The 12,500-nt window shown below is 48.8% G+C and overlaps 1 protein-coding gene and 1 pseudogene across 1 annotated transcript in view; one reads left to right on the top strand and one right to left on the bottom strand.

Moving 5' to 3' along the window:
* The window catches only part of LOC117750713 (protein FAM124A-like), a 14,055-nt gene extending 8,501 nt beyond the window's left edge, over positions 1-5,554 (top strand). Inside the window, exons 3-4 of the mRNA XM_034562016.1 lie at positions 2,414-3,144; positions 4,777-5,554. Of these exons, the coding sequence (XP_034417907.1) occupies positions 2,414-3,144; positions 4,777-5,400 (1,355 nt within the window). The 3' untranslated portion in view covers positions 5,401-5,554. The remainder of the gene's footprint in view (positions 1-2,413; positions 3,145-4,776) is intronic.
* Positions 5,555-6,651: 1,097 nt separating this feature from the next.
* The window catches only part of LOC117750702, a 14,337-nt pseudogene continuing 8,488 nt past the window's right edge, over positions 6,652-12,500 (bottom strand).

Below are 12,500 nucleotides of genomic sequence, written 5' to 3'. Positions count from 1 at the left end.
TCACACAGTCAAACAGTCAAACAGTCACACAGTCACACAGTCAAACAGTCAAACAGTCACACAGTCACACAGTCAAACAGTCACACAGTCAGACAGTCAAACAGTCAGACAGTCAAACAGTCACACAGTCACACAGTCAAACAGTCACACAGTCAGACAGTCAAACAGTCAGACAGTCAAACAGTCAGACAGTCAGACAGTCAAACAGTCACACAGTCAAACAGTCACACAGTCACACAGTCAAACAGTCACACAGTCAGACAGTCAAACAGTCAGACAGTCAAACAGTCAGACAGTCAAACAGTCAAACAGTCACACAGTCACACAGTCAGACAGTCAAACAGTCAGACAGTCAAACAGTCAAACAGTCACACAGTCAGACAGTCAAACAGTCAGACAGTCAGACAGTCAGACAGTCAAACAGTCACACAGTCAAACAGTCACACAGTCACACAGTCACACAGTCACACAGTCAGACAGTCAAACAGTCAGACAGTCAAACAGTCAGACAGTCAGACAGTCAGACAGTCAAACAGTCACACAGTCAAACAGTCACACAGTCACACAGTCAAACAGTCACACAGTCAGACAGTCAAACAGTCAGACAGTCAAACAGTCAGACAGTCAAACAGTCAAACAGTCACACAGTCACACAGTCAGACAGTCAAACAGTCAGACAGTCAAACAGTCAAACAGTCACACAGTCAGACAGTCAAACAGTCAGACAGTCAAACAGTCACACAGTCAGACAGTCAGACAGTCAAACAGTCACACAACAGTCCAGCAACACTCTTTACTTTCTGCTCGTTGCATGAAAACTGTCCTTTCAAAATAAAACCTCCGTCGTCACAGAACTCATGTGGCGCAACAGATTTGAATTAAAAGAACTATGGGATGGATCATTTTCACCATTGTTCGTCAGCTGGAACTCCAAGTGCATTGTGGGTAGTTTTAGTCGTCCGCGTGTTCCAGAAACTAAACCGATTCTAATGCGATCAGACGGGAACAAACAGTCAGACAGTCAGACAGTCAGACAGTCAGACAGTCAGCGGTGGAGGACTCAGACTGCCTAAATATATATTTACATATGTAAATATATTTACATATGTAAATATATTTACTTATATATGTCATTATATACATATATATTTGCATATATAAATATTTTTTATATATGAATATATATACAAAAATATATTTACATTTATACGTAAATATATATATATATAAATATATTTACATATATAAATATATATTTGTATGTAAAGATATATGCATATATATGTAAATATATATAAATATATTTTTATATATGAATTTTCTATACAAAAATATATTTATATATATGTAAATATATATATTTACATATATACGTAAATATATATATATACATATATAATTATATTTACATTATAAATATATATTTGTATGTAAAGATATATGAATATATATGCATATATATACATATATATACATATATATGTAAATATATATGTATATGTGTTGATATTACCTGTTGATTCTGAAGTGTTGACGTGCTCAACACTTAAAGATCCTCATCATCCTCGTGTTTGGTGTCCCGATGCAGCTCAATGTCAGGGGCCAGACACGGACTAATGGGATCAGGTGTGTGTGTGTGTGTGTGTGTGTGTGTGTGTGTGTGTGTGTGTGTGTGTGCGTGTGTGTGTGTCTGTGTTCTTGATCCTTGTTATTCAGTCACACAAGGACACTTTGTGTTCAGGTTTCTTTTAATAACATGTGAATTAAACGTGGATCTGATATTTAATCACCATATTTAATATATTCTGTTTTAGTTTGCAACAATTTAAAGTGAATAAGTTGTAAATAACAACTTATTTCCTGTCTTTTCTATTGATGTGGTTCAAGTTGTTTACATGACCCCGAGGCTCGTCCCCTTTGACGTTTCCTCGTCACCTAACCTGAACATTTAGGAATCGCCAGGTAGAAAAAGGCCCGCGGGACTCGGGGGACCGATCCGGGCCCCGCTGGGCCTCTCGGCTTTCATGGGGGACTCGGCTTCGGTTTGTGGGACAAGGAGACTGTTTGTTTCCCAACGAAATGGGACGCGTCCCCCGAGAGATCCGATGAGGAGCTGAAGAACACGAGAGGAGGAGATACACGGCGAACACCAAATATGAGCGCTGTTCAGGGTCCAGGGGAGGAAGCACCTGAACGCACCGCTCCAGACTTCAGTGATGACCTCCTAACTGGGGGCTCTGGGGGGGAACGAATGACGTCGTCAGGGCATTTTATATATATATATATATATATGTATATATATATATATATATATATATACATATATACATATATACATATATTCACAGGGTTATTTTAAGTTGATAATATGAGCTCGTGGAGTTTGATAATAGTTTGTTTCTTCTTCTCTGAGGAGGTGACTTCTCCATGGGCGAGCTCCAGGATCCCTTCCTCGTCTGCGTCCACCTCCTCGCCGACCCCGGCCAGGCCGAGGTCCTGCAGCGCGCTGCCGATGGCGTGCTGGCCCGGGTCCACCCTGAGCTGCAGCTGTTCCGGGTCTCCGAGCGGGCCGCCGCCTTCCGGCCCAAGCGCCGTCTCGGCGGCGGCCAGCCGGCCCTGGCGGTCATCGTCTTCCTCCAGGAGGCGCCCGGCGGCGAGGAGCAGATCCTGATGCGGAGGCCGCCTTGGCGCTTCCACCACACCGAGCAGGTCAGCGGCGGCCGCCGGGTGTCGCCGCTGTCGCCGTGCAGTCAGGACTTCTTCACGCTGTCCGCCGGCACGCCGCTGTGGGCCGTGCGGCGGGTCCACTACGGGAAAGAGATCGTGCGGTTCACCGTCTACTGCCGACACGAGAACTACGCGGACACGGTGCGGCTCTACAAGCTGCTGCTGCAGCGCAGGCTGGCGCAGAAGAAGGAGGACTTCTGCTTCTTCGTGGTCTACTCCAACCCGGAGACCGAGGTCCAGTTGTCCTTCAAGAGGCTCCCGCGAGGCCGGAGCCCCGCGGCGCTGGACTCGGCGGTGGTGGAGGTCCGGGTGCGAGATGTCGGGGCTCTGGTGCCGCTGCTCCCTCGGCCCTGCAGCCCGATCAGCGACGTCCGCTGGCGGACGGAGGACCACGACGGGAACAAGATCCTGCTGCAGGTGAGAGCGCCCTCTGCTGGTCACGGGTCATTGGTGGGATTCATGGCGAGTCTCACCTGGTATCACGTGACCCGCTAATTAATACACAACTATCAGAGTGAAAACTTGATCTTTATTAGATAAAACTCATGTTGACAAACTGTTCTGCAGACAAAGTACCCATCGTCATCATCTTCATCTTCTTCATCGACTGTAAAATAAGGTCATAGGAACACATTCAACTGATTCACAATGATCTCACACACACACACACACGTAGTCCTTGTTTGGAGTGTATCACTTTCAGGGGGGGGGGGGGGTCCAGGCAGATAAGTAGTTCAAGCCGATTAAGCATCCGTCCATTACTGGATTGGACCGGGAACAATGAGCTGATCTGGTGTGACACCAGACCAGCTGGCCTGAAGTCTGAGGCTGCAGTCGCAATGGCCTGGTGAACTGACTGCCTGGTTAACGAGCTCTTTGGTTAACGAGCTGTTTGGTTAACGAACAGCCTGGTTAACGAGCTGCCTGGTTAACGAGCTGTGTGGTTAACAAGTTCCCTGGTTAACGAACAGCCTGGTTAACGAGCTGCCTGGTTAACGAGCTGTGTGGTTAACAAGCAGCCTAGTTAACGAGCTGCCTGGTTAACGAGCTGTGTGGTTAACGAGCAGCCTGGTTAACGAGCTGCCTGGTTAACGAGCAGCCTGGTTAACGAGCTGCCTGGTTAACGAGCAGCCTGGTTAACGAGCAGCCTGGTTAACGGGCAGCCTGGTTAATGAGCTGCCTGGTTAACGAGCAGCCTGGTTAACGAGCTGCCTGGTTAACGAGCAGCCTGGTTAACGAGCTGTGTGGTTAACGAGCAGCCTGGTTAACGAGCTGCCTGGTTAACGAGCAGCCTGGTTAACGAGCAGCCTGGTTAACGGGCAGCCTGGTTAATGAGCTGCCTGGTTAACGAGCAGCCTGGTTAACGAGCTGCCTGGTTAACGAGCAGCCTGGTTAACGAGCTGTGTGGTTAATGAGCAGCCTGGTTAACGAGCAGCCTGGTTAACGAGCTGCCTGGTTAACGAGCTGTGTGGTTAACGAGCAGCCTGGTTAACGAGCTGTGTGGTTAACGAGCAGCCTGGTTAACGAGCAGCCTGGTTAACGAGCTGCCTGGTTAACGAGCTGTGTGGTTAACGAGCAGCCTGGTTAACGAGCAGCCTGGTTAACGAGCTGTGTGCTTGACTCACTCCACTGATTAGACTCTCTGGTCTGACCTTTGAGTTTATTTTTTTATTTTTCCGTTTACATTCACTCTTAAATTCAGGATAATGAATCTCCAGGTTCAGCCTCCGTGTTCCAGTTCGGCCGTCATGGTGGAAACAGACCCGCTCGGCGTCTCCTCTTATTTATTGTTTTTGAACCCAAAACATCTGGAAATCTGCGATCGTCTATCTGTCTTCTGTCTGGAAAAGAAGGCCGAGGTGTGACCCACATGATGAGTCCTCCAGCTGGAGAACAGGAGCCCACTTTTGATACTCCCTCCTTCCTTCCCCCTGCTTCCTTGTTCCTCAATATGATATTTAAAGGAACAGCGTCACATTTAGGGGGAGAAATAACTTTAATCCTACGAGATCATTATTACTAACAACTGGTCTGTCTTTCCGGTCTCAGGTCCGAGGGTCTCCCGTCTCCGAGTCGTCCTCGGCTCCGTCCACCTTCCTCCGCAGCGCCGCCTCCTACAGGAACCGCCGGCACCACCGGTCCATGTCCCGTCCCAGAGTCCAGCACCCCTGCGAGGACCAGCAGGACGAGTGGACCACCTGGAGGCCCCAGTGGAGGGCCCACAGGTCGGGCTCCCTCTTCTCTCTGCCCGACCCGACTCCTCACCGGAGCTCCTCCCTCCACCGGAGCTCCTCCCTCCACCGGAGCTCCTCCCTCGTCCCGCCCTTCCGTCTCAACCTGGACGCTCTGGTCGGGGCGGAGGAGACGGACGTGGACACGGGGGACAAAGTGAGTCCGGCTGGCGGCGTGGACCTCAGCGTGGTCTCCGCCTACATCAAGTCCACCAGCCTGCCCCGGACTCCTCCTCCACCTCCCGGCGCCGCCACGCCGGGCCGCATCCCAGACGTCTCGGCCTGCACCCTGTTCGGGCCGCGAGTCCTCGGTGTCATCGCCGTGCCGTCTCTCAGCGACGGATCCACCAACCGGTCGGACAGCTGCAGCATCGCCAGCGCTCCAGTGGAGGAGGAGGAAGAGGAGGAGCTTGAGGAGGGGGAGGAGGAGTTCTACATCTGAGGTGTTGTTGAGGACCGATCACATGATCAAACGGGATAACAGGTTCGTTCGACATGAACTGCTTCTCCCCTGGAGAGCAGACGAGAGCAGCGGCATCATCATCATCATCATCATCGTCATCATCATCGTCATCATCATCATCATCATCGTCATCATCGTCATCATTATCGTCATCATCATCAGCATCATCGTCATCGTCATCGTCATCATTATCGTCATCATCATCATCGTCATCATCATCAGCATCATCGTCGTCGTCTTCAGCATCATCGTCATCATCATCGTCGTCTTCATCAGCATCATCGTCATCATCATCGTCATCATCAGCATCATCGTCGTCATCATCGTCATCATCATCCGGGATCGTTGTGGTCCAATCGGACAGTTTTCAGCTGCCTTCAAAGCGCTAACAGGAAGTCACCGTTTCTGTGACTTCCTGTTAGCGCTGCAGGCTAACAGGAAGTCACAGAAACGGTGACTTCCTGTTAGCGCTGCAGGCTAACAGGAAGTCACAGAAACGGTGACTTCCTGTTAGCGCTGCAGGCTGCTTGTAGTTTACAGATCTGATTTATATGTGTTCATAAATATATATTGATGTAGAAATGTGTGTTTATCTGTATCCTTTGTTCTTTATATGTCTGTGAAATACATTACTACTCGTTTTGATACGCACTATATAAATGAGCTTATTAATATTAGTATTATACATTATTAATCGCATTTATATAGTGCGTATCAAAACGAGTAGTAATGTATTTCACAGACATATAAAGAACAAAGGATACAGATAAACACACATTTCTACATCAATATATATTTATGAACACATATAAATCAGATCTGTAAACTACAAGCAGCCTGCAGCGCTAACAGGAAGTCACCGTTTCTGTGACTTCCTGTTAGCCTGCAGCGCTAACAGGAAGTCACCGTTTCTGTGACTTCCTGTTAGCCTGCAGCGCTAACAGGAAGTCACAGAAACGGTGACTTCCTGTTAGCGCTTTGAAGGCAGCTGAAAACTGTCCGATTGGACCACAACGATCCCCGGATGATGATGACGATGATGACGACGATGATGCTGATGATGACGATGATGATGACGATGATGCTGATGAAGACGACGATGATGATGACGATGATGCTGAAGACGACGACGATGATGCTGATGATGATGACGATGATGATGATGACGATAATGATGACGATGACGATGACGATGATGCTGATGATGATGACGATAATGATGACGATGATGACGATGATGATGATGATGATGACGATGATGATGACGATGATGATGATGATGATGATGCCGCTGCTCTCGTCTGCTCTCCAGGGGAGAAGCAGTTCATGTCGAACGAACCTGTTATCCCGTTTGATCATGTGATCGGTCCTCAACAACACCTCAGATGTAGAACTCCTCCTCCCCCTCCTCAAGCTCCTCCTCTTCCTCCTCCTCCACTGGAGCGCTGGCGATGCTGCAGCTGTCCGACCGGTTGGTGGATCCGTCGCTGAGAGACGGCACGGCGATGACACCGAGGACTCGCGGCCCGAACAGGGTGCAGGCCGAGACGTCTGGGATGCGGCCCGGCGTGGCGGCGCCGGGAGGTGGAGGAGGAGTCCGGGGCAGGCTGGTGGACTTGATGTAGGCGGAGACCACGCTGAGGTCCACGCCGCCAGCCGGACTCACTTTGTCCCCCGTGTCCACGTCCGTCTCCTCCGCCCCGACCAGAGCGTCCAGGTTGAGACGGAAGGGCGGGACGAGGGAGGAGCTCCGGTGGAGGGAGGAGCTCCGGTGGAGGGAGGAGCTCCGGTGAGGAGTCGGGTCGGGCAGAGAGAAGAGGGAGCCCGACCTGTGGGCCCTCCACTGGGGCCTCCAGGTGGTCCACTCGTCCTGCTGGTCCTCGCAGGGGTGCTGGACTCTGGGACGGGACATGGACCGGTGGTGCCGGCGGTTCCTGTAGGAGGCGGCGCTGCGGAGGAAGGTGGACGGAGCCGAGGACGACTCGGAGACGGGAGACCCTCGGACCTGAGACCGGAAAGACAGACCAGTTGTTAGTAATAATGATCTCGTAGGATTAAAGTTATTTCTCCCCCTAAATGTGACGCTGTTCCTTTAAATATCATATTGAGGAACAAGGAAGCAGGGGGAAGGAAGGAGGGAGTATCAAAAGTGGGCTCCTGTTCTCCAGCTGGAGGACTCATCATGTGGGTCACACCTCGGCCTTCTTTTCCAGACAGAAGACAGATAGACGATCGCAGATTTCCAGATGTTTTGGGTTCAAAAACAATAAATAAGAGGAGACGCCGAGCGGGTCTGTTTCCACCATGACGGCCGAACTGGAACACGGAGGCTGAACCTGGAGATTCATTATCCTGAATTTAAGAGTGAATGTAAACGGAAAAATAAAAAAATAAACTCAAAGGTCAGACCAGAGAGTCTAATCAGTGGAGTGAGTCAAGCACACAGCTCGTTAACCAGGCTGCTCGTTAACCAGGCTGCTCGTTAACCACACAGCTCGTTAACCAGGCAGCTCGTTAACCAGGCTGCTCGTTAACCAGGCTGCTCGTTAACCACACAGCTCGTTAACCAGGCTCTCGTTAACCACACAGCTCGTTAACCAGGCAGCTCGTTAACCAGGCTGCTCGTTAACCATGCTGCTCATTAACCACACAAGCTCGTTAACCAGGCTGCTCGTTAACCCAGGCAGCTCGTTACCAGGCTGCTCGTTAACCAGGCAGCTCATTAACCAGGTCTGCCCGTTAACCAGGCTGCTCGTTACCAGGCTGCTCGTTAACCAGGCAGCTCGTTAACCAGGCTTGCTCGTTAACCACACAGCTCGTTAACCAGGCTGCTCGTTAACCAGGCAGCTCGTAACCAGGCTGCTCGTTAACCAGGCAGCTCATTAACCAGGCTGCCCGTTAACCAGGCTGCTCGTTAACCAGGCTGCTCGTTAACCAGGCAGCTCGTTAACCAGGCTGCTCGTTACCAGGCAGCTCGTTAACCAGGCTGCTCGTTAACCACACAGCTCGTTAACGCAGGCAGCTCGTTAACTAGGCTGCTTGTTACCACACAGCTCGTTAACCAGGCAGCCTCGTTAACCAGGCTGTTCGTTTAACCAGGGAACTTGTTAACCACACAGCTCGTTAACCAGGCAGCTCGTTAACCAGGCTGTTCGTTAACCAAACAGCTCGTTAACCAAAGAGCTCGTTAACCAGGCAGTCAGTGTCCACCAGGCCATTGCGACTGCAGCCTCAGACTTCAGGCCAGCTGGTCTGGTGTCACACCAGATCAGCTCATTGTTCCCGGTCCAATCCAGTAATGGACGGAATGCTTAATCGGCTTGAACTACTTATCTGCCTGGACCCCCCCCCCCCCCTGAAAGTGATACACTCCAAACAAGGACTACGTGTGTGTGTGTGGTGTGTGAGATCATTGTGAATCAGTTGAATGTGTTCCTATGACCTTATTTTACAGTCGATGAAGAAGATGAAGATGATGACGATGGTACTTTGTCTGCAGAACAGTTTGTCAACATGAGTTTTATCTAATAAAGATCAAGTTTTCACTCTGATAGTTGTGTATTAATTAGCGGGTCACGTGATACCAGGTGAGACTCGCCATGAATCCCACCAATGACCCGTGACCAGCAGAGGGCGCTCTCACCTGCAGCAGGATCTTGTTCCCGTCGTGGTCCTCCGTCCGCCAGCGGACGTCGCTGATCGGTGCTGCAGGGCCGAGGGAGCAGCGGCACCAGAGCCCCGACATCTCGCACCCGGACCTCCACCACCGCCGAGTCCAGCGCCGCGGGGCTCCGGCCTCGCGGGAGCCTCTTGAAGGACAACTGGACCTCGGTCTCCGGGTTGGAGTAGACCACGAAGAAGCAGAAGTCCTCCTTCTTCTGCGCCAGCCTGCGCTGCAGCAGCAGCTTGTAGAGCCGCACCGTGTCCGCGTAGTTCTCGTGTCGGCAGTAGACGGTGAACCGCACGATCTCTTTCCCGTAGTGGACCCGCCGCACGGCCCACAGCGGCGTGCCGGCGGACAGCGTGAAGAAGTCCTGACTGCACGGCGACAGCGGCGACACCCGGCGGCCGCCGCTGACCTGCTCGGTGTGGTGGAAGCGCCAAGGCGGCCTCCGCATCAGGATCTGCTCCTCGCCGCCGGGCGCCTCCTGGAGGAAGACGATGACCGCCAGGGCCGGCTGGCCGCCGCCGAGACGGCGCTTGGGCCGGAAGGCGGCGGCCCGCTCGGAGACCCGGAACAGCTGCAGCTCAGGGTGGACCCGGGCCAGCACGCCATCGGCAGCGCGCTGCAGGACCTCGGCCTGGCCGGGGTCGGCGAGGAGGTGGACGCAGACGAGGAAGGGATCCTGGAGCTCGCCCATGGAGAAGTCACCTCCTCAGAGAAGAAGAAACAAACTATTATCAAACTCCACGAGCTCATATTATCAACTTAAAATAACCCTGTGAATATATGTATATATGTATATATGTATATATATTATATATATATATATATACATATATATATATATATATATATAAAATGCCCTGACGACGTCATTCGTTCCCCCCCAGAGCCCCCCAGTTAGGAGGTCATCACTGAAGTCTGGAGCGGTGCGTTCAGGTGCTTCCTCCCCTGGACCCTGAACAGCGCTCATATTTGGTGTTCGCCGTGTATCTCCTCCTCTCGTGTTCTTCAGCTCCTCATCGGATCTCTCGGGGGACGCGTCCCATTTCGTTGGGAAACAAACAGTCTCCTTGTCCCACAAACCGAAGCCGAGTCCCCCATGAAAGCCGAGAGGCCCAGCGGGGCCCGGATCGGTCCCCCGAGTCCCGCGGGCCTTTTTCTACCTGGCGATTCCTAAATGTTCAGGTTAGGTGACGAGGAAACGTCAAGGGGACGAGCCTCGGGGTCATGTAAACAACTTGAACCACATCAATAGAAAAGACAGGAAATAAGTTGTTATTTACAACTTATTCACTTTAAATTGTTGCAAACTAAAACAGAATATATTAAATATGGTGATTAAATATCAGATCCACGTTTAATTCACATGTTATTAAAAGAAACCTGAACACAAAGTGTCCTTGTGTGACTGAATAACAAGGATCAAGAACACAGACACACACACACGCACACACACACACACACACACACACACACACACACACACACACACACACACACCTGATCCCATTAGTCCGTGTCTGGCCCCTGACATTGAGCTGCATCGGGACACCAAACACGAGGATGATGAGGATCTTTAAGTGTTGAGCACGTCAACACTTCAGAATCAACAGGTAATATCAACACATATACATATATATTTACATATATATGTATATATATGTATATATATGCATATATATATTCATATATCTTTACATACAAATATATATTTATATATGTAAATATAATTATATATGTATATATATATATATTTACGTATATATGTAAATATATATATTTACATATATATAAATATATTTTTGTATAGAAAATTCATATATAAAAAAATATATTTATATATATTTACATATATATGCATATATCTTTACATACAAATATATATTTATATATGTAAATATATTTATATATATATATATATTTACGTATAAATGTAAATATATTTTTGTATATATATTCATATATAAAAAATATATTTATATATGCAAATATATATGTATATAATGACATATATAAGTAAATATATTTACATATGTAAATATATTTACATATGTAAATATATATTTAGGCAGTCTGAGTCCTCCACCGCTGACTGTCTGACTGTCTGACTGTCTGACTGTCTGACTGTTTGTTCCCGTCTGATCGCATTAGAATCGGTTTAGTTTCTGGAACACGCGGACGACTAAAACTACCCACAATGCACTTGGAGTTCCAGCTGACGAACAATGGTGAAAATGATCCATCCCATAGTTCTTTTAATTCAAATCTGTTGCGCCACATGAGTTCTGTGACGACGGAGGTTTTATTTGAAAGGACAGTTTTCATGCAACGAGCAGAAAGTAAAGAGTGTTGCTGGACTGTTGTGTGACTGTTTGACTGTCTGACTGTCTGACTGTGTGACTGTTTGACTGTCTGACTGTTTGACTGTCTGACTGTGTGACTGTCTGACTGTTTGACTGTCTGACTGTTTGACTGTCTGACTGTGTGACTGTGTGACTGTTTGACTGTCTGACTGTCTGACTGTTTGACTGTCTGACTGTTTGACTGTCTGACTGTGTGACTGTTTGACTGTGTGACTGTGTGACTGTTTGACTGTGTGACTGTTTGACTGTCTGACTGTCTGACTGTCTGACTGTTTGACTGTCTGACTGTTTGACTGTCTGACTGTGTGACTGTTTGACTGTGTGACTGTGTGACTGTTTGACTGTGTGACTGTTTGACTGTCTGACTGTCTGACTGTCTGACTGTTTGACTGTCTGACTGTGTGACTGTTTGACTGTTTGACTGTCTGACTGTTTGACTGTCTGACTGTGTGACTGTGTGACTGTTTGACTGTTTGACTGTTTGACTGTTTGACTGTCTGACTGTTTGACTGTCTGACTGTTTGACTGTGTGACTGTGTGACTGTGTGACTGTTTGACTGTGTGACTGTTTGACTGTCTGACTGTCTGACTGTTTGACTGTCTGACTGTTTGACTGTCTGACTGTGTGACTGTTTGACTGTGTGACTGTGTGACTGTTTGACTGTCTGACTGTTTGACTGTCTGACTGTGTGACTGTTTGACTGTGTGACTGTGTGACTGTTTGACTGTTTGACTGTCTGACTGTGTGACTGTTTGACTGTTTGACTGTGTGACTGTTTGACTGTGTGACTGTGTGACTGTTTGACTGTGTGACTGTTTGACTGTGTGACTGTGTGACTGTTTGACTGTTTGACTGTCTGACTGTTTGACTGTGTGACTGTTTGACTGTGTGACTGTGTGACTGTTTGACTGTGTGACTGTTTGACTGTGTGACTGTGTGACTGTTTGACTGTTTGACTGTCTGACTGTCTGACTGTGTGACTGTTTGACTGTGTGACTGTGTGACTGTTTGACTGTGTGACTGTTTGACTGTTTGACTGTGTGACTGT

The sequence above is a fragment of the Cyclopterus lumpus genome, chromosome 21 (assembly GCF_009769545.1).
Source record: "Cyclopterus lumpus isolate fCycLum1 chromosome 21, fCycLum1.pri, whole genome shotgun sequence".
Taxonomy (NCBI): domain Eukaryota; kingdom Metazoa; phylum Chordata; class Actinopteri; order Perciformes; family Cyclopteridae; genus Cyclopterus; species Cyclopterus lumpus.
This window is presented reverse-complemented; position numbering and strand designations above follow the sequence as displayed.